General features: G+C 37.7%; 2 protein-coding genes across 20 annotated transcripts in view; both read left to right on the forward strand.

The window, feature by feature from the left end:
- Window positions 1-21,663, forward strand: part of ZMYM5 (zinc finger MYM-type containing 5) — a 77,128-nt gene that overhangs the window by 18,430 nt on the left and 37,035 nt on the right. For 14 of the 19 annotated variants that reach the window (XR_005378507.1, XM_038573533.1, XM_038573527.1 and 11 more), the window contains 3 exons: window positions 8,444-8,729; window positions 9,279-9,438; window positions 10,809-11,021. Coding sequence is in view for 18 of the 19 variants with exons in the window: in XM_038573533.1 (XP_038429461.1) it covers window positions 8,444-8,729; window positions 9,279-9,438; window positions 10,809-11,021 (659 nt within the window). In the remaining variant the exon portion in view is untranslated. Of the gene's footprint in view, window positions 1-8,443; window positions 8,730-9,278; window positions 9,439-10,808; window positions 11,022-21,663 lie in introns of those variants that run through there. The other 5 variants (XM_038573539.1, XM_038573536.1, XM_038573540.1 and 2 more) reach the window with 4 other exon arrangements.
- LOC119877534 (protein FAM32A-like) lies at window positions 1,545-5,380 on the forward strand. Its single transcript, XM_038573544.1, has one exon. The coding sequence runs from the start codon at window positions 3,788-3,790 to the stop codon at window positions 4,121-4,123; it is 336 nt and encodes a 111-aa protein (XP_038429472.1). The 5' UTR covers window positions 1,545-3,787; the 3' UTR covers window positions 4,124-5,380.

The following is a 21,663-nucleotide window of genomic DNA, read 5'->3' on the forward strand; positions in this document are numbered from 1 at the left end:
GTGACACTTTTTCTTTTCTGTATGATAGTGAAAAAATAGAATTCCATTCCACTGCCAGCAGTTTTACTTACCACTGCTTTTATACCATTACTGTAAATGCCAACACAGTGAAAAATGCAAATAATCTTAGTATTGTCATGGAAATAGTTTGGCCTCACAGATCCCCTTTTATTTCTTTCTCTGATAAGTTGTTGAATAGAAATAGCAAGAGTATAAAGTCTTGCTTTGTTCTTGACCTGGGGTGGAGGGAGGGAAGCTATTGACATTTCATCATTATTAGCTCTTGTCAAATATAATTCTTTTTTATGTTTATTTAAGCATTTAATTGTTATTTGAAGTTTTTCTGGTCTTTACAATTGAAAAGAGGTTTTCATGAATATCTCTAAGGTGGCACACTTCACTTATTTTCTTGAGAAAAGTTTTGGTAGGTAGAATTGCTAAGTCAAAGTGTCAAGATTTTTTTTTTAAGATTTTATGTATTTATTTTAGAAGTCTTGTGTACACATGCAAGCATGGAGAGAATGAGAAGGAAAGGGAGAGAATCCCAAGCAGAATCTGTGCTGAGGGTGGAGCCTAACTTGGGACTTGATTCCATGACCCCAAGATCATGACCTGAGCCAAAACCAAGAGTGGGACACCCAACCGACTGAGCCAAGCAGGCACCCCTAGTGTCAACATAATTTTAAAACTTTTGATGGTTAATACAAAATTGCCCTGACCAAAAAATGGTTATTTAACCAAATAAATAATACTCCTACCTCTGAACTTACAATATGGAAACATTTATGTGGTAAAGAAAGTAAGTTTATTCTCTCATGGATAAATAAAAAAATCTTTAAAAATAAAAAAAATAAAAGAGCATAGATTGATCCTATAAGAAAGCATACTGTGGTTAGATTCTATACGATTGTTCCATTCAAGTTGTGGACATAATTGAGATTTGCAAATGTTATTTGGAAGTAGTTTCAATTCTTGCCTTGTCAACTTTTTTATATCATTAATTCATAAGTGTATTTTACATTTCTATGTTTTCTCATAATGTGAAATATCAGTGATTTTAAAACATTACAAAGAAAAGACACTGTGTCTCTCCTGAATAAATAAAATCTGAACAAAAAATTAAACTATTTTGGTTTGATACATGGCAATAGATTTTTTTTTTAAGATTTTTATTTATTTATTCATGATCGAGAGAGAGAAAGAGGCAGAGACATTGGCAGAGGGAGAAGCAGGCTCCATGTAGGGAGCCTGATGTGGGACTCGATCTTAGAACTCTGGGATCATGCCCTGAGCAAAAGGCAGATGCTCAACTGCTGAGCCACTCAGGCATCCCACAAATTTCTGTTATTTAGGAAGTATGCATGAATGTATAACATTCCTGAATTCTCTAAAATTCTATTTTGGGGAACAAAAGTTACAGAACTATATCCCCCCCCCTTTTTTTTTAAGATTTTATTTATTTATTCAAGGGAGACCCACAGAGAGAGAAAGACAGAGACAGGCAGAGGGAGAAGCAGGCTCCATGCAGCGAGCCCGATGTGGGACTTGATCCCAGGACTCCAGGATCTCGCCCTGGGCCGAAGGCAGGCACTCAACTGCTGAGCCACCCAGGTGTCCCAAACTATATCCTTTAAATAATAACACTTAGTGTGGAACTTCAAAAAGATTGGGCAGCCCCGGTGGCGCAGTGGTTTAGCACCGCCTGCAGCCCAGGGCGTGATCTGGAGACCCTGGATCGAGTCCCCACGTCGGGCTCTCTGCATTTAGCCTGCTTCTCCCTCTGCCTGTGTCTCTGCCTGCCTCTCTCTCTCTCTCTCTCTCTCTGCATTTCTGTGAATGAATAAATAAAATCTTTAAAAAAAAAAAAAAGATTATTTACCAAATTAGGTGAAAAGTGATGCTGAAGATATGTTTGATGCTTAAATGTTCAATCAAGTGTCAAAAGGACAATCTTTTTGTCGTTGCTGTTTTTTCTGTCTTTAACTTGAATATAGCATAATAAAAGTTGTCTAATTTCATTTACTTTTTAAAGATTTTATTTATTCATTCATGAGAGAGACACAGAGAGGCAAAGACCTAGGCAGAGGGACAAACAAGCTTTCCTACAGAAAGCTTGGTGTAGAATTTGATCCCAGGACCCTGGGATGATGTCCTGAGCCAAAGGCAGATGCTCAACCACTGAGCTACCCAGGTGCCCCAATTTTTCTCATTTTAGTATTTGCCCTAGGTTTTGCTTTTGCTTGCTGTTAGTATTAGTAAAACTAACTAAATTCTACTAGACTTCAAAAAAAAAAAAAATTCTACTAGACTTCTAGAAGAAGGTGTGACTAATTATTATTGTAATTTTTGTTACTTAGAGTCAGTGTCTTACATTAGTTTTTTGGTGCTTTCTATTTCTATATATAAAAGGATTTCCAAAACAGAAAAAAGAGAAAAAAGAACAAGATGAAGATTTCTGGAGTTTAGTTACAAATAAATCTAGGGCTTAGAGGTTCAAATTTCATCATCTAGAATTATGGGTCTGTATAAAATACACATAAAACTTTGCATTTCATCCTGAAAAAATGGGATGATACCTATTAGAATGGGCCTTTGAGTCATTTAATCCTTTTATTAACTTTTAGTGTTGACTTTCAGTAGAAGTTCTTTCTACTCATCATGTATCTTTTATATAAACAGCAAAAAATTCATCACAGAAAATACCTGTATGTAGAAATTGCTCTTGCATCTGTTTTTTTTTTTTTTCCTTTTTACTGCATTATAAACATTTCTGGCTATTATTACGATTCTAAGACTTTTTTCCTGATAATAAAAGACTAGGTAATTCCAATGCCTCTTGTAGAGAGTATTTGGGGAGGAGGGGCAAAATATATAAAATATGCATTGAAAGCATCACAGAAGTATAAATGTAGTGGGAAAATGAAGGTCCTAAGATTAAGAGACGGAACCTCAGAAAAGTAATCTGTTACTTGAGGCTGGTTTTCTCTTACGGGTGTGTGTTCAGTTCTACGAAAAAAATGCAGAGAAAGGCTGTAAGAACTTTCAACAAATTCACAGGGGCCCAGAAAGGAGGGATACTGGTAAAAACAAAAACAAAAAACCAACAAAAACACAACTCTTCCAACCTCTGGCTTGGGATGCTAACATAATCCAGAGCCTCAAATTTTTTTAGTTTTTCATGTAAACAGCAATCAGGAATGTGAGACAAGGCCATATGACAGCAAATCAAGAAGAAAACAGACAATAGGATTATCAGATGCAGATTTAAGGAACTATACAGTTTAACTGCAGATTGAGCATAGCTGAAAAGTGTAGGTGAACTGTAAGATATATGAGAAAATCAGTCACAAGGGTGGAAAACCAGAAAGATATCTATGACACTTGATGAAAAGGACATGTATTTAATGTCCCAGAAAGAGGAGGAAAGAAGTGAGACAGAAGAGGTACAACTGAGAATTTTCTAAAATGGACAAAAAATACTAACCTACAAATTCAAGAACACTTACCCCATGCAGAACGAATACCTTAAGGAACCACTAAAAGACATGTATAGAAATCATAGTCAAAATTTGTAACAATCCGGGCAGCACAGATGGCTTAGTGGTTTAGCGCCGCCTTCAGCCCAGGGTGTGATCCTGAAGACCTGGGATCGAGTCCTACATCGGGTTCCCTGCATGGATTCTACTTCTCCCTCTGCCTGTTTCTCTGCCTCTTTCTCTCTCTCTGCCTCTCATGAATAAATAAATCAAATCTTAAAAAAAAAAAATGGAGAAAAGCAAGCGGCATCATGGTGGCCTACAAGCAGCGTCAGAAGGGGCCCCTGAAAGTAAAAGGCTTTGCAGTGTTTGGTGTGACCAAGTGGAAAAAGAAAAAGGACAAAGACAAGGCGAAACTCTCAGAAGCGATGGGAGCGAGCAAAAAGAACAAGGAGGGGAAGCAGCGTGGCTTGGACAAGCAAACCCCAGCCCAGGCAGCCTTCGAGAAGATGCAGGAGAAGTGGCAAGTGGAAAGGATCCTAAAGAAAACATCCAAAACCCACAAGCAGAGAGTGGAGGACTTCAAGAGACACTTGGACACCCTTAGCGAGCACTATGACATTCCCAAAGTCAGCTGGACGAAGTAGCCTCCCCACCCAGGGAATGCAGTGGCATCGAGGGGAAATGGAAGGCAAAGTTAAGGTTTGGTGCCTTTGGTATTTTCTAGAAACATTCTTTTATACACACCCTTGCTTTTTCTGCTGAGACAAATGCTTTCCAAATCAGTGTGCCCTCTTGCTGGAACTTGATTAAAGTAAGACTGTTCTTTAAAAAAAAAAATTTGTAACAATCCATATGTCCATCAACAGTTGGATAGATAAATAGTTCTCGCTACACAATGGAATACTACTGAGTGCCCCTTATAGACAAGATGTTGAGTTAGGGGATCAGCCACAGAAGAGTATGTATGTACTGTATGAATTTATGTATGTGAATTTCAAAATAAAAGGAAACTAATTTTTTTTAAAGATTTTATTTATTAGAGATCACAAGCAGCGGGGAGGGGTAAAGGAGAAGTAGACTCCCCATTGAGCAGGGAGCCCAATGCAGGACTGGATCTTAGGCTCCTGGGATCATGACCTGAGCTGAAGACAGACATACTTAACTGACTGAGCCACCCAGGAGCCCAAGAAAACTAATCTTTGAAGTCAGAATAGGAATGGCTTATGGAAAGGAAAGAAATTGTCAAGTGAGAAAAGACAAGGCTTCTGAGAAATTGGACTTTTTGTTTATGTGGGTGGTAGTCATGCAAGTATATATGTTGATATCGGCTCAGGTCATGATCTCAGTATTGTGAGATCGAGCCCTGGTCAAACTCTGCACTGGGCATGGAGCCTGCTTAAGAGTCTCTCCCTCTCTCACCATCTGTCTTGAGGTCTCTCCCACTCTGAAAAAAGCAAAACAAAGAAAAAAACTTTTTAAAAATTTAATTGAGCTCCATACTTAAGATTTATTAATTTTATGTATACACGTTATTCTTTAACGACCAAAAACATACCCCCACTGAGACACCAAAGGAAGTTTTCACTAGCAGACCAACAGTAAAGAAATACTAAAATATTTTTTAGGTAGAAGAGTTCAGTTGTAAGAACAAATGAAGAACACCTAAAAGTCAGTAGTGTACCTAGTATTTAATCATGTAACTTCTAGGTGTTAATTTTCTTTGCAAATAATCAAGGATTTGAACTATATAATCTACTAGGTACCTTCTCTTAAAACATTCTTGGGATAGGACATGGAAGAATTTGATTAAAAGGTTAAGTTAGGGACACGTGGATGGCTCAGGGGTTGAGTGCCTGCCCTTGGCCCCTGGCATGATCCTGGAGTCCCAGGATTGAGTCCCACATCGGGCTCCCTGCATGGAGCCTACTTCTTTCTCTGCCTGTGTCTGCCTCTTTCTCTGTGAATAAATAAATAAAATCTTTAAATAAAATAAAAAATAAAGCTAGGTTTCTTTTAAAAAAAAAGTTTAACCTAAAGACACAATTACTAAAAATAAAATGAAATAAAAATTTGATAAAATAAGTTTGAAATTTGGAGAAGTTAAACAGTTGTGCTGTTAACAAAGGAAACATTTGTTTTATTTATGTATGTACCAAAGCTAGAGTGAAAAATTTCAGAATCTTGAGGCACCTGGCTGCCTTAGTTGGGAGAGCATATGTGACTCTTTATCTCACGGTCTGAGTTTGAGCCATATGTTGGGTATAGAGATTACTTAAAAAAATCTGTTTTAAATTTTTTTTTTTTTTTTAATTTATGATAGTCACAGAGAGAGAGAGAGAGGCAGAGACACAGGCAGAGGGAGAAGCAGGCTCCATGCACCGGGAGCCCGATGTGGGATTCGATCCCAGGTCTCCAGGATCGCGCCCTGGGCCAAAGGCAGGCGCTAAACCGCTGCGCCACCCAGGGATCCAAAAAAATCTGTTTTAAAAAAAAATTTTCTTTTCTCGACTCTTGTTGAGGCACCTGGGTGGCTCAGTTGGTTAAGCGACTGCCTTTGGCTCAGGTAAGATCCCAAGGTCCTGGGGTTGAGCCTTGGGTTGGGCTCCCTGCTTAGCTGGGGGTCTGTTTCTCCCTCTGCCTACCCCTGCTCATTCTCTCTGTCTGTCTAATAAATAAATTCAGTCTTTAAAAAGAAAGAAATTTTAGAATCTAATTACTGTCCTAAGCATATAGTTGATGTCTCACATTCCATAATTATATATAAATATGCCACCTTTATGGGTAAGTCTACAAAATGTAAAAGCCCAGTATTTTTTGTTCAGGATTTTTATTTCTCCCATATTAATGGTAATGACAAATCTTGTAATTGTTGCTATCTTTTGTTTCTGTTATTTATTAAATCTAATTTGGTATCTAGATGATATGCAGTGACATTTGATCCCAGAATACAACCTATGTTTGTTCAATTGAATACATAATTTTTGTTTTCCTTGGAATGGTTCAAAAGTAGGAAAATTTAGTGTAATGAAACTTTTGAGTACCGGGTGATAAAAAACTTTATTGTAATATATTCCACATTTGCCAGCATGTCATCCTGTGGAATGGAAGAATTGCTTTTATTATTTGTTCTGTTTTATTTTAGCTTGTAAGATAAAGATATCTTGAAATCAGACAAAGAAAATTAAAAGCAGTAGATGGGAATTTAGGAATGAAAATATAGTTGTTAATATTAGTACTGTGAGAGGCCTTTGGGATTGTGACAGGCCATAGACATAGTCTTGCTAATGTCATAGTCTTGCTAATGACAAAAGCAATTTTTTAAAAGATTTATGTATGTATTTTAGAGTTTGCCTAGATGGGGGAGGGGTAGAGGGAGAGAACCTTCAAGAAGATAACCCCGCTGACATGGAGCTGGATCCTACCACCCATGAGATGACCTGAGCCGAAATCAAGAGTTGAATGCTCAGTTAACTGAACCACCCAGGTGCCTCGACAAGAGTTGTTTTTGAAGACAATGATAGAATAATTCAGTACTCTGGGGCTTCAAGGCTTTACTATCATGTAAGAGTTAGAGGTATAGAACCTCAGGCCCCTGTCTAGACCTATTGATTTTGTTGTTGTTGTTGTTTGTTTTTGTTTTTTAAAGAATTTATTTACTCATGAGAGACAGGGAGAGAGGCAGAGACAGGCAGAGAGAGAAGCAGGCTCAATGCAGGGAGCCCGATGCGGGACTCAGTCCCAGAACCCGGGGATCACGCCCTGAGCTAAAGGCAGACGCTCAACCACTGAGCCACCCAGGTGCCCCTAGACCTATTGATTTTGAATGAATGAAAAAATATATATAAATATATATGATTTTATTTTTAAGTATTCTCTGTAACCATCCTGGGGCTTGAATTCAAAAGCCAGAGATCAAGAGTCACATGCTCTACCACCTGAGCCAGCCAGGCACCAATAGATTCTCTGTTTAAACAAGATTCCCATGTGATCTCTTGCATGTTAAAGTTTGAGAAACATTGTTTTACCTATACATCATATTTTACCATTTTGAAGCTAACAATAATATATGATGGAGGAGTCCCTATGTGAAGTTAGGAAGGCTGAGTCTTTCCAGAGTAACCCATCACCTATATTAATGATTATGGAATAATATTTAGAAGACTGGGAAGGAATTGTAGAATGAGTTGCCTTAAAAAGAATTTGGAGCAGGGAGTACCTGGGTGGCTCAGTTCATTAAGTGTCTGCCTTCAGCTCAGATCATGATCCCAGAGTTCTGATATAGTTATCTCTGATTTGCAGAGCTGCTTTATTTTATGTTTTAATACTTTTCTCTTCAAGAAGAAAAAGTGGTTAATATTTTTTTGCAAGTGCCCTATGTACCAAACATAGTGCTTTACTATATGCATTATCTCATTTAGTCTTTGTAACAATCTAATGAGTTAGGTATCGTTACCAGTTTGTAGCTGAGAAAACCAACAAAACACAATTTAATATATTTTTTCATGATCTTAAAGTAAGCATAGAAGATGCATTTTTGAACCTGGGGTCTCTGACTTAAGTGATGATGATTACCACATTGCCTGATTCAAGGGCCACTATTTATATTTTTGGCACAGTAGTGTCATTCACTGAATGCAAAGTGGAGGGGCACCTGGGTGGCTTAGTCAGTTAAGCATCCAAGTCTTGATTTCAGCTCAGGTTATAATCTCAGGGTTGTGAGATTGAGCCTGCCTGTCAGGCTCCACAGTGGGCCTAGAGCCTGCTTAAGATTCTCCAAAAAAGAAAAAAAGAATACAAAGTGGAGAATTCCTCTGGGATTGTGCAACAGGGCTGCCTGTCTTAACCACTTGATTACAGGGCTGCCTCATCCTCTTAAAGTTAAGCAAAATGAAAATTTAAAATATTTCTTGGATGTGAATTTTGAATTATTCCATGACTTTTCTTCTGTGTGTTTTATTTTTAAGATTCTTGGATCTCCCAGTCAGCATCATTTCCCCGTAATCAGAAACAGCCAGGTGTAGATTTTTTATCACCAGTGGCCTCCCTTCCTAAACAGATTTTCCAGTCTTCAGTCCAACAGCAACTTACAAAACCAGCTAAAATTACTTGTGCACATTGCAAAAAGCCTTTACAGAAAGGACAGACAGCTTATCAACGAAAAGGATCAGTTCACCTCTTTTGTTCTACCACCTGCCTTTCTTCCTTCTCTCATAAGCGCACTTCAAAGAAACGCAACATAATAAGTAAAAAGTAAGCTGTACTTTTTAACATGACTTCATGTAGTTGAATACTAGCAGTATAGATGTGTGTTGAATGTAATTGGAGAGCTGCATAAATTAATGGATGCAATTATTGCAGAGGTATCTTGAAGGTTTTTGAGCTTGAGTTTTCCTATGGATGTATCAGCTATGGGTTCATTTGTACTGTCCTTATTCTTCGCAGGAAAATGGAGTGCAGGTATAGGAATTAATTAATCCTCTCCCTGCCGCTTGCTTCATCCCTCCCCAACTTTTACCTTAGTTCTATAAAATTGCTGCCACATTTTTGAATGCTTCAAAAAGTCATAATAACCTGTGACAGGGGTCTTATGCTACAAAATGTTTTTACCTCCAAATCATCTCTTGCCATATTAGTAAGGAAGGAGCTCTTGACAATGAAACCAAAAAGTGGGTTTTGTTAGATCCAAAAATTATAGTTGATTCCTAGGATTAAATTAGAAAAAGTGAAAAATACTGTTTATTGTTCATATATTTGACTTTTATTAAAATGCAACATTCTTGTGTGTGTCCCTTGTTTCAGAGATGTACCTACAAAAAAGGCTTCTGCTGTTCAAGTTGAGTCAAGAGAATCCTCCCAAGAATTTTGTAGTAGTACGTCTTTGTCTCCCTATGAAGACAACCAGAATCTTAGAAAAAAAGTTAATAAATCAAGATGCATAATCTGTAGTAAACTAACAGAGGTGTGAATTTTTATCTTATTTCAGTTATTATCTAGATGAACAGGGATAATTCTAGCTGAAGTGTTATTATATGCTCTGCCATCTACATGATACACCTGTCCTGGATCTACACGATAAAGTTAAAGAGAAGAATAAGGATATGATAGAACTAACCCTCTTAGGAATAAATTTCCCATTTGCATGTTATGGAAAGTACATGGCAATTTCCATGGAATTGGATATACTCCTAAACAAAACAATAGCTCTGTGGTGAATTTTGTTCTTTTTTTTTTTTTTTTTAAGTTTTTTATTTATTTATGATAGTCACAGAGAGAGAGAGAGGCAGAGACATAGGCAGAGGGAGAAGCAGGCTCCATGCACCGGGAGCCCGACGTGGGATTCGATCCCGGGTCTCCAGGATCGCGCCCTGAGCCAAAGGCAGGCGCCAAACCGCTGCACCACCCAGGGATCCCTGAATTTTGTTCTTATTAGCCACTCTAAATAAAAGTGTAGGTTCAGGACATGAAGAATACAACCAATCCTTGTACAAGAATATGTAGAACAAGTGGAGTGTATGTTGGTAACTTCACATTTCTTAGGTGGTATTACCACCTTTCCAGTTGCTGAAAGACAAAACATTCATACACACAGTCTTCACATAACACAGTCTTTGGTAACTGAATTTGGTGTTTCCCAGAGCCTTGCAAATTGATACAATTTAATCTCCATTACCACAGAACTGAGGAAAGCAAGAACTACCTTAATTATGTATATAGAGACACCATCCTGAGTACGATAGTATTGATTCTTTTAGTCCCTCTCATGAATTTTCTAGGGCAATGATGTTTATAATCCAGAAATTCCCAATCTATTTCTTTTAAGCAGATATCAAAGTCTTTTTTTTTTTTTAAGATTTTATTTATTTACTCATGAAAGACAGAGAGAGGCAGAGACACATGTAGAGGAAGAAGCAGGCTCCATGTAGGAAGCCTGATGTGGGACCCAGTCCTGGAATCCCGGGATCAGGCCCCAAGCCAAAGGCATATGCTCAACCACTGAGCCATCCAGGCATCCCCATATCAAAGTCTTCTAAAACAGTTCATTTCTTCTAGTTCTTAAGTGTCTCTGGGGAAGTAAATACTGTTTTTATAGTTTTTTCTATGAATCTTACTTTTTCTCTTTTATAAAATCAAAAGATGATTTTACAAAGGAATCGGTGATAAAAAATGAAAGAATAACAAAATGTGCTTTTTATAGTCTTTTCCCTGAATATTTCTTCCATTGAGAAATTACTAGAAGTTGATTTGTTTTGTTTTTTAAGAAACAGGTATCTTATTGTTAACTGTGCTAATCTGACTCATTTATGTAATAAATTCTGGCTTTTCTTTTAGATTCGCCATGAAGTCAGCGTTAATAATGTAATACATAAACTGTGCAGTAACCAGTGCTTCAATAAGTACAGGCTGGCCAATGGTTTAATAATGAATTGCTGTGAACAATGTGGAGAGTACTTGCCCAGTAAAAGTGCTGGAAACAATGTCCTGATCGTTGAAGGTCAGCAGACAAGATTTTGCTGCCAAGGTTATGTTAATGAATATAAACAGGTAATTCTTTTCAATGCATTTTAAATGATCAAGTATATAGTGGCTTCTCCCTGTCAGCTTACATTAACGAGATTTATCTTAGAATCTTTTTTGTCAAGCTATCATTGAGCTGTCCCATCTCAAGTGAGTATTGAAATCAATTGATTATTCTAAGCCAGTTTTCCTTCCTATTCAATTTTTTAGAGTAGTTTGAGAAGAATAGGTATTAACTTTTCTTAAATGTTTGGTAGAATTCACCTGTGAAGCCAGTCCTGACTTTAGATTGTTGAGAATTTTTTTATTACTGATTCAATTTAATTACTAGTAATTCATTTATTCAGATTTTCTATTTCTGGGACGCCTGTTGTGGCTCAGCAGTTGAGCGTCTGCCTTTGGCTCGGCCTGATCCCGGGATCCAGGATTGAGTCCCACATCAGGCTCCCTTCATGGAGCCTGCTTCTCCCTCTGCCTATGTCTCTGTTTCTCTCTCTCTCTCTGTCTTTCATGAATAAATAAATAAACTTAAAAAAAAAAAAAAAAAAAAAAAAAAAACACTTGTGCTCCTGGGTTTAAAAAAAATTTTTTTTCTATTTCTTCCAGTAAGATTATATGTTTCTAGGAATTTACCCGTTTCTTCTAGGTTGTCCAGGTTTTGGCATATAATTTTTCATAATACTCTTTAATATAATCTCTCATGTTTCTGAAATGTCATTATTTCTTCTACATTTCTGATTTTGAGTATTCTTTTTTTCTTGATGAGTGGCTAATGCTTTATCAGTTATTCTGTTTTATCTTTTCAAATGGTCTTTTCTATTTTTTAAAATCTATTTAAATTTATTTTTACTCTGTTATTCTCTTTCTACTAGCTTTGGACTTTTTGCTAGATTAGATTAGATTTGCTAGGTTAGATTTGAGATTTGTTTTGCTTTTTCAAGTACTATAAACTTCCCTCTTAGAATGGCTTTTTGCTGAGTCCCAAAGATTTTGGACTATTTCATTTTCATTTGTCTCCATGTATTTTTTATTTTCTCTCATTTCTTCATTGACCCATTCATTGTTTAGTTAGCCTGTTTTTTAGCCTCTGTTTGTTTTTTCCCATTTTTTTTCTTATAATTGATTTGTAGTTTCATACTGTTGTTATCAGAGATACTTGATATGATTTCAGTCTTAAATTTATTGAGACTTACTTTGTGGCCTAACACGTGATCTGTCGTGTTCCCACGTGCACTTGAAAAGAATGTGAATTTTGCTGGTTTGGGATGGAATATTCTATATATACCTGTTTAGTCCATCTGGTCTAATATGTCATTCAAAGCCACAGTTTTCTTGTAGATATGCAGTCTAGATGATTTATCCATTGATGCAAGTGAGGTGTTAATGTCCTCTCTATTACTACCAATTTTTCCTTTATATCTGTTAATGTTTGCTTTATGTATTTAGATGTTTCTGTATTTTGTACATAGATATTTACAATTGTTATGTCCCTCTCTTGCGGTTTGATGGATTTCTTTAATGTTATGCTTGGATTCCTTTCTCTATGATTTTGTGTATGACAGGTTTTTTATTTGTGGTTACCATTGGGTTCATATATAGCATCTTATGTGTATAGCAGTCTCTGTTAAGTTGATGGTCGCTTTATTTTGAACATATTCTGAAGACCCTACATCTTTAGTACACTTTCCACATTTTATGTATATGATGTCATTTTAATTACGTCCTTTTGTCTATTCCTAGACTAATTTTTGTAGATTTAATAGATTTTACTACTTTTTTTGTTTTAATCTCCATACTGGCTTCATAAGTGATTAATCCACTACCTTTACTATGTATTTGCTTTTACTTGTGAAATTTCTTCTTTTCATAATTTTCTTCGAGGGACGCCTGGGTGGCTCAGCGATTTAGTGCTTGCCTTTGGCCCAGGGCTCCCTGCATGGAAACTGTTTCTCCCTCTGCCTTTGTCTCTGCCTCTGTCTCTCTTTGTGTCTCATGAATAAATAAATTAAATCTTAAAAAAAAAAAAGTTTCTTCGATTGATGGCCTTTTCAGTTAAAGAATTCCCTTTAACATTTCTTATAGGGTGCCTGGGTGGCTCAGTCGGTTAAGCATCTGCCTTCAGCTCAGGTCATGATCTCAGGGTCCTGGGATTGAGCCCAATGTTGGGCTCTGTGCTCCACCAGGAGTCTGCTTCCCCTCTCTGATTCTCTCCCTGTCTTCTCCCCTGCCTCCCTCAACGCCCCCACAGGTGCTCGCTCGCTCTCTCAAATCTTTAAAATAAGAGAAAATTCCGTTTAACACTTCTTGTAAGGCTGGCTTAGTGATGATGAACTCCTTTAACTTTTGTTTGGGAAACTATTTTTCCTATTCTGAGTGATAATCTTGCTGGGCTTGGTTATAGATTTCTTCTTTCAGCTTTGAATGTATCATGTATCTTTGAATGTATCATGCCACTTTCTTTTGACCTGCAGAATTTCTGCTGAAAAATCAGCTGATTGCCTTTGGGGCTTCCCTTGTTTGTAACTGTTTTGCTGCTATAAAAGTTCTGTATTTATCATTACTTTTTGCCATTTGGTTATTATGTGTCTTAGTGTGGACCTTCTTGGGTTTATCTTGTTAAGGGCTCTCTCTCTGCTTCCTAGACCTGTTTGCTCACCAGATTAGGGATGTTTTCAGCTGTTGTTTCTTGAAATTAGTTTCTTTCTTTAATCCTTATACTATAAATGTTATGCTTAATGATGTTGCAGTTTCCTTAATCTATTCTCATTTTTTATTCTTTTTTCTTTTTGCTGTTTATCTTGAATGATTGCCATTACACTTCCAGATTCCTGATCTGTTCTTCTCCTTCCTTTAATCTGCTGTTGATACTATTTCATTTACTGAATTCTTCAGCTCCGATTGGTTCATTTTTGTATTTTCTTTCTTTGTTGAAGATCTTATGAATTCATCCACTCTTTTCTCAAGTCTACTGAGTATCTTTATGACCATCACTTTAAATTTTTCATCAGGCATATTGTTTATCTCCATTTCATTTAGTTTTTTTATTGTAATTCTGTCCTGTTCTTTCATTTGGGTTATATTTCTCTGTCTTGTCTAATTTTCTGTATTTGTTTCTATGTATTAGGAAGGTCAACTACATCTCCTGATCTTGAAAACAGTGGCCTTATGTAGGAGAGTCCTTCACATGATCTTTCTGGTTACCAGAACCAGGTGCTCTGGATGTGGGTTGTGTGTTCCCTCCTGTTGTGACTGAGCCATGGCTGCCTTCAGCCCAGCCACCTATAATCACTCTGTTTCCTGTGGGTGCGCTGCACAGGGTTTGCTCCCAGTGCCGTTGAAGAACCTGTCGTGATGTCATGACTGCTGTAGGCTGCTGTCATGGTCTCTTTGGTGGGCAGGGTGGCTGTCAGCCTAGCAGTCTGCTGTTAGCTTTTCTGTCACAGCTATAGGTACATCAAAGAGCAGGTTTTGCACCCTCAGCAAGCAGCCAGGTCAGGTTCCCAGCACAAGAACTGCAGGCATGGTGTATGGGCTTATTTCCCCCCCACCTTTTTCCAGGTAGCAATCGTTTTAGAGTGGTGCCAGTTCCAGCTGAGGCTGCCTGGTTGGATGGGGCAAGCACACAGTGCTAGCACAGTAGATGGAGAGTGTTTGTGGTGACTCTTGCAAGTGACCAGTTATCTAGACTAGGATGAGAAGGAATGGTACCCACCAGCACTTTTCTTAGAGTAATCTGCAAATCCCTGCCCCTCTGGCACACCTTCTAATAAGACAAGTCAGTAAATTTTCATGTGTACTTCAGATGGTTTTTAAACTGCTACTTTTCTTCTGTGTCTCAGGTCATGTTATGTAGCATGCTGGCCCTTTAAGGGTGAAGACTCAATTTCCTGTCACTTTCCAGCTATCCCAGAGTTAAGCCTACTGATTTTTATAGCTCTCAGAATTGAGCCCACTAATTTTTTTTTTTTTTTTTTTTTTTTTTTTTTAAGGCAGAGGCATTACTTTATTCAGGCAGAGATGAGCCAGACATAACATGGCAGGAATATAGGGGGTCAGGATCAGGGTATGGGACCATACCCTTACCTGGTGGCCCCAAATACCCCAAGAAGGTGCAATGGGGAGGAGGGAACAGAGCTGGTAAGCCCTATCACAAAGACTACTAAAGTCCCCTCCCCTTTCTCAGCTGACTGTAGGAGGAAAGGGAGGGGTGCAAGGAAAGGGGCCTAATCCTATAGTGGTTCAACTAAGTGCTACTGATTTTTAAAGCTTCTGGGCAGCCTGGGTGCCTCAGCGATTTAGCGCTGCCATGTCTCCCGGCATCCAGTCCTACATCAGGCTTCCTGCATGGAGCCTGCTTCTCCCTCTGCCTGTGTCTCTGCCTCTCTCTCTCTCTCTCTCTCTGTCTCTCATAAATAAATAAAATCTTAAAAGAAAAAAAAAAGCTTCTAAACCTGGGGCCACCTGGGTGGCTCAGTGGTTGAGCGTCTGCCTTTGGCTTAGGGTGTGAACCTGGGATTCCAGGATTGAGTCCCGCATCGGGCTCCATGCATAGAACCTGCTTCTCTCTCTGCCCGTGTCTCTGCCTCTCTCTGTGTGTCTCTCATGAATAAATACATCTTCTAAAAAAAAAAAAAAACTTCTCAAGTTGAGCTCTGCTGATTTTCAAAGCCACATGTTACAGCAACTCATCTTCCCAGGACAGATCCCCAGTGCGTAGGGTGCCCTGTGTGGGATCTGAGCCTCTCTTCTCCATGCTTGCTATGTCCCTCCTGATTGTGGTTAGTTATACTGGGTGTTTGGTTCCCAAGTGCATCTCTTTTTGATGTGGACTTCTCTCAGTGTTTAGCCATGGAAGGTCTATTCTGCCAGTCTTTATAGGTCATTTAAGTTAGTGTAGATATAGCTGTTCTCTTGTGTCTGTGGAATAAGGTGAGCCTAAGACCCTCCTACTCCACTATCTTCTGTCACTTGGTACCAAAATCATTTTGATGGGAAAGGTAAGATCTTTTTAAAAAGCAATGCTAGGATGAGTTTTGGTTATATGGAAATAAATGCACCTTGACCCCATTTCTTCCCCATACACAAAAATTTATTCAATATGGATCATAAATGTAAAACCTATTTCACTGGATAAGGATTTAACTGGTTAGTGTCAGGGAGAAGTAACCCTGAGGTGTGCAAGGCTTTTTAAACAGTAGAAGAGGGATGCCTGGGTGGCTCAGCAATTGAGCATCTGCCATTGGCTCAAGGCGTGATCCCGGGGTCCTGGGATCAAGTCCCGCATCAGAGTCCCTGCACGGAGCCTACTTCTCCCTCTGCCAATGTCTCTGATGTCTCTGCCTCTCTATCTGTGTGTCTCATGAATAAATAAATTTAAAAATCTTATAAAAAGAAAAAAACAGAAGAGACAATAGGTGCCTATAATTAACTTTTAAGTCTTTAATTTTTTTAAAGTTTTATTTCTTTATTTGAGACAGACATGATAGAGAGAATATGTGTGCACAGGGTGGGGGCAGAGGGAAAGGGAGAACACACTCCCTACTGAACAGAGAGTCCTGTGCAGGGCTTGATCCCAGGACCCTGGGATCATGACCTGAGCAGAAGGCAGACATTTAACCAACTGAGCCACCTAGGTACCTCACCTTTTAAGTTTTTAAAAGAAAGGCTTATTTATGTTATTTTTATTATATTCTTTATATATACCATTATCTCATTTGTTTTTATTCTTCCACTGTTTTATATTTTAGTATTTTTTTGACATAAAATAAATTTCCAACATATAGTGTAACATCCAGTGCTCATTTCATCATGTGCTCTCTTTAATGCCTGTCACGTAACTATGCCATCCCCTTGTCCTCCTCCCCTTCCTGCAACCTTTGTTTTGTCCCAGAGTTAGGAGTCTCTCATGATTGGTCTCCCTCTTTAATTTTTCCCACTCAATTTCCCCTCCTCCTCTTACAGTCTCTTTCACTATTTCTTATATCCCACATATTAGTGAAACCATAAGATGATTGTCCATCTCTGATTGACTTATTTCACTCAGCATAATATCCTGTAGTTCCATCCATGTTGATGTAAATGGTAGGTATTCATCCTTTCTGATGGCTGAGTAATATTCCATTGTGTATATAAACCACATCTTCTTTATCCATTCACCTGTTGAAGGACATCATGGCTCCTTCCACAGTTTGGCTATTGTGGACATGGCTGCTATGAACATTGGGGTATAGGTGCCCCTTCATTTCGCAGCATCTGTATCTTTGGGGTAAAAACCCAGTAGTGCAATTGCTGGGTCATAGGGTAGCTCTACTTTTAAACTTCTTGAGGAACCTCCATACTATTCTCCAGAGTGGCTGCACCAGCTTGCATTTCTACCAACAGTGTAAGAGGTTCCCCTTTCTCCACATCCTCCGCCAACATCTGTTTCCTGTCTTGTTAATTTTAGCCATTCTGACTGGTGTAAAGTGGTATCTTATTGTGGTTTTGATTTGTATTTCTCTGATGACAAGTGATTTGGAACATTTTTTCATGTGCTTGTTGGCCCATAACTGTTGGATGTGGCTAACAGAAGAGAATGATGAGCAGTTTAAAATTAGGGGAAAAAGACTTAGCATAGGTTTGTTATCTTTTCAAAATTGTATATGGCAAAAACAACAATGAACTTCTGATTTGGTAATAAACCAATATTTTTTATAAGCCTTTTTTTTTTTTTTTTTTTTAGTGGATGACTTATTTGTATTTCCTTAGACCATGAGTTTTTGCTAAGTAAAAGACAGTGAGCTCATGAACTTTAGACGAATGTAATGCGTATCATCTGAAGAGCATGAACCTTGTACATAGAATACCTACGTTTTACTCCAAGTGAACACCAAAGGAAGTAAAAACGAGAAAATACACATACTCAAAATCAGCAGCAACTGTTTACCCAGATTTTCTTGAATTAGTATATTGTTTGTCAATTGATCCCCAAAAGAAAGTCTTTCCATTCTACTGTGTGTATCTTAGTGATGCAAACTAGCTCATAAACAGTTGGCAAATACAAGAAAAATATTTCCATATAATACAGAACTTTTATAAATGTACTCTTCCCCCCACCACCACCACCTCATTAGTGGTTAGTGGCAAGCCTTCTCACAATTGAAAGTCTTAATAATGTGAGAAGACTTTAAGGAAAAACTGAAATCTTGTAGTTTATCTAAGAATAGCATATACAATTGTAAAATGCAATGATTGAATCTTGGTTTTACCCAATGACCTACCCAGAGGTCATTTTCTTCCCTATGAACATTTGGCAACTACATCCAAACATTTTTCATTATCATAGCTGGGGTAGTGCTATTGGCATCTACTGGTTAGGGGCCAAGGATGCTGCTAAACATCCTGCAATACACAGGACTGTCCCTCATAACAAATTATCTGGCCCGAGATATCAGTAGCGCCAAAGTTGAGAAATCTACAACCGAGGATAACTAGGTGTGGCTGATTGGTGTGCATGGTAAATACGGTAAAATGGAGGAAAACTAAATTTCCATCTTCCTCATTGAAAAGCCAATTTGTGATGCCTAAAACTGGGAGTAAAACCAGTAAATAGTGATACAGACTTGTTACTTTGATATTTGGACATAAACACCAAATGAATCAGCTAATGATGTTGAAAGTGATTAACTTCTGGGAAAGGAAAAATGGGAAAAAGTGGTAGTGTAGCACTCTGTTTTAATTAACCAGGTATAACTAGTTGCCTTATACTAAATATATGTTCAATTTTGATTAAGTAAAACCCTTACAATATGTTAAAGATGTTGAAGTTCAGAAAAAGTGTCTTATCCAGAGTCACATAGCTCAATTTGACCTCGTATGTAAAACCTCATTTTGCTCAATTGCATCTGACATGAATATTTAAGTATCTGTGTGCCTTATCTCCCTTAAGAAGCTATAGGTTCCTTGAGCCCAGGATCTATATCTGATTCAATTTAGTAATCTTCAGAATAAGTAGCCTTACATGTGGATTGATTTAACCATCTAACTGGGACATTTCTGAGAATGAAATGAGTTTCTGTTAATAAATATAGTGTTCTTCTTCTTGATAGTTTCTTGTATTTTTTTCCTCCTGGTTTTTTTTTTTTTTTTTTTTTTTTTAATTCATGATGGACATAGAGAGAGAGAGAGGCAGAGACACAGGCAGAGGGAGAAGCAGGCTCCATGCAGGGAGCCCGATGTGGGACTCCATCCTGGGACTCCAGGATTGCACCCTGGGCTGAAGGCAGGCTCTAAACCGCTAAGCCACCCAGGGATCCCCTCCTCCTGTTTTTTAAGGGGCTTTAGTTAATTGGTGGTGGCAATCTCACCTGCCTTTTAGCTTCAGTTTTCACCCAGGTCATCAGTAAAAATGTTGGTTGTGAGAGATGTAGTACTGTATTAGAGTATTTTTGAACTTCATTTTCAGAGAATCTCAGATGAATGTTCCTGGAAAGAGTGCCTGAAGACACAGGGAAAGATACAACCAGTTTAATCTTGGAACCTAGACTATAAAGCAGAAAACCCATGACCCTTTGGATCAGCCACCTTTGTCCTCTTATTAGTTCTTTGCTATTAGACTGTATTAGGTGATTGTCAAATAATCACAGGTCTCTTTCTTAAAGTTTATGCCAATAATAGCTAACATGAGTTTACTATGGTGGCAGATACAATTTTACATGTATTTTTGCATTTAATCATGTCAACAGTCTCTCATTTTATTGCCAAGGAAATTGAAGCTTCAGTGGTCAGGTAACTTATCCAAGGTCATACAGTTGGGACATGGCCCATCCACTGAAAATTATGACTATAACAAGTTGAATACCTATTCATTACTGGGAAACTTCAGGAAGGAGAAACAAGACCAATGCTTGGGTTTGGTTATAGAGAAAAATAACACTAACTGGAGATGCCTGGGTGGCTCAGTCAGTTAAGCGTCTGCCTTTGGCTCAGGTCATGGTCCCAGGGTCTTGGGATCAAGCCCCATATCAGCCTCCCTGCTCATGTTCTCTCTCATTCTCTCCCTCTCTCTCTCTCTCAAAAAAAATAAATAGCATTCTTAAAAAAATAAAACACACACAAAAAATAAAATAAAATAAAACACAAATCACTAACTATAGTCGTTGGCCTTCTGTTGGCTTTTTTATATACTCTTTCAATACGGTTTCATCCAATCTCAAAGTTTTAATTAATAGATTTTTATAAACTTCCAAAATATATCTATAGATATATTTTCTTTTTCCTTTTTTTTGGTGTTTTTGAATTTTTCTTCTGTGTATAGATACTAATTTTTTAAATTTCAGACTAATCCATTTGTAATCTCCATTTGAATTTTCCACAAATACGTCAGATACTTCTCTAAAACTGAAACTCCAAATTTACTTTCATTCTGCTTCCTATATCAATTAAGTGATCCTACCATTCAGGTAGATGCCCAGACAGAAACTTAGGGTCAGTCTTTACTCCTTCTTCCTTACCTTAGCATCCAGAGCCATTCAGTTACCAATAATTCAGATAGGTCAACTATATCCTATCTCTACTCCTACAATCTTAGATGTAGCCACCATCATGTCTTGCCAGAACTAAACTACTATAGCTCCTGAGTGTTTCTGTACCCTTGGTCTTCCTTACAGTTAGAAATCTATAATACAATCAGAGCAATGTTTCTAAATACGAATTTGATTATGTTGCTCCTGCTTTTTTTTTTTTTTTTTTGCTCCTGCTTTTTTAATTCAGTGCTGCCAATGTTGCTTTTAGGGTTAAATCAAAACGAAGCTTTTAGTTGGGGTTTTTGGGAGTGGAGTTTGGGGTTTTGTTCTGTTTTGTTTTGTTTTTAAAGATTTACTTAGTTTAGAGAAAAAAAGAGCAAGTAGGGGGAGGGACCAAGAGAGAGAGAATCTCAAGCAGACTCTGCACTGAGTATGAAGCCCAATGTGATCTCACAACCTTAAGATCACAACCTGAGCCAAAATCAAGAGTTGGACACTTAATTGACTGAGCCACCCAGGGGTCCAAAAGTTCTTAGTTTTTTAAACATTATCAAATGCACCTTTGGAATTGTGCTGTATACAAAGATATCACAGCCAATAGGATACCATTCAGATTGTGTACTATATGTTTGTTATTCTGAAATTTTTTTAATTTTATTTTGTTGACTCTAAAATCAGTTCTATGTCTCAATTAAATGGAATCATATGTGATACCTTGTGATTGGTTTTTACTTATCATACTGTTTTCAAGGCTTATCCATATTGTAGCATATAACTTCACTTGTTATTGCCAAATAATATTCTGTTGTATGGATAACACACACATTTTCCCCCCACATTTTGTATTTATCCATGAGTAATGGACATTTGGGTTATTTTTACATTTTGACTATTATATTATGAATATGTTGCTGTGAACACTTTTTACAGATCTGTATAGACATATATTTTCATTCCGATATTGGTGGTTCATAAGGTATTGCTAGGCTGTTTTCCAAGGCACCTGTATCATTCTAGATCTGCATTAGCACCTTAGGAAAGTTTCGATTTTTCCACATCTTTGCCAACACTAGTCATTATATAGCCATAATAGTGGGTGTGAAGTGGCATGTGGTGGTTTTGATTTTTTTTTTTTTTTTAAGATTCTATTTATTTATTCATGAGAG

The sequence above is a fragment of the Canis lupus genome, chromosome 25, assembly GCF_011100685.1.
Source record: "Canis lupus familiaris isolate Mischka breed German Shepherd chromosome 25, alternate assembly UU_Cfam_GSD_1.0, whole genome shotgun sequence".
In the NCBI taxonomy this organism is placed as follows: domain Eukaryota; kingdom Metazoa; phylum Chordata; class Mammalia; order Carnivora; family Canidae; genus Canis; species Canis lupus.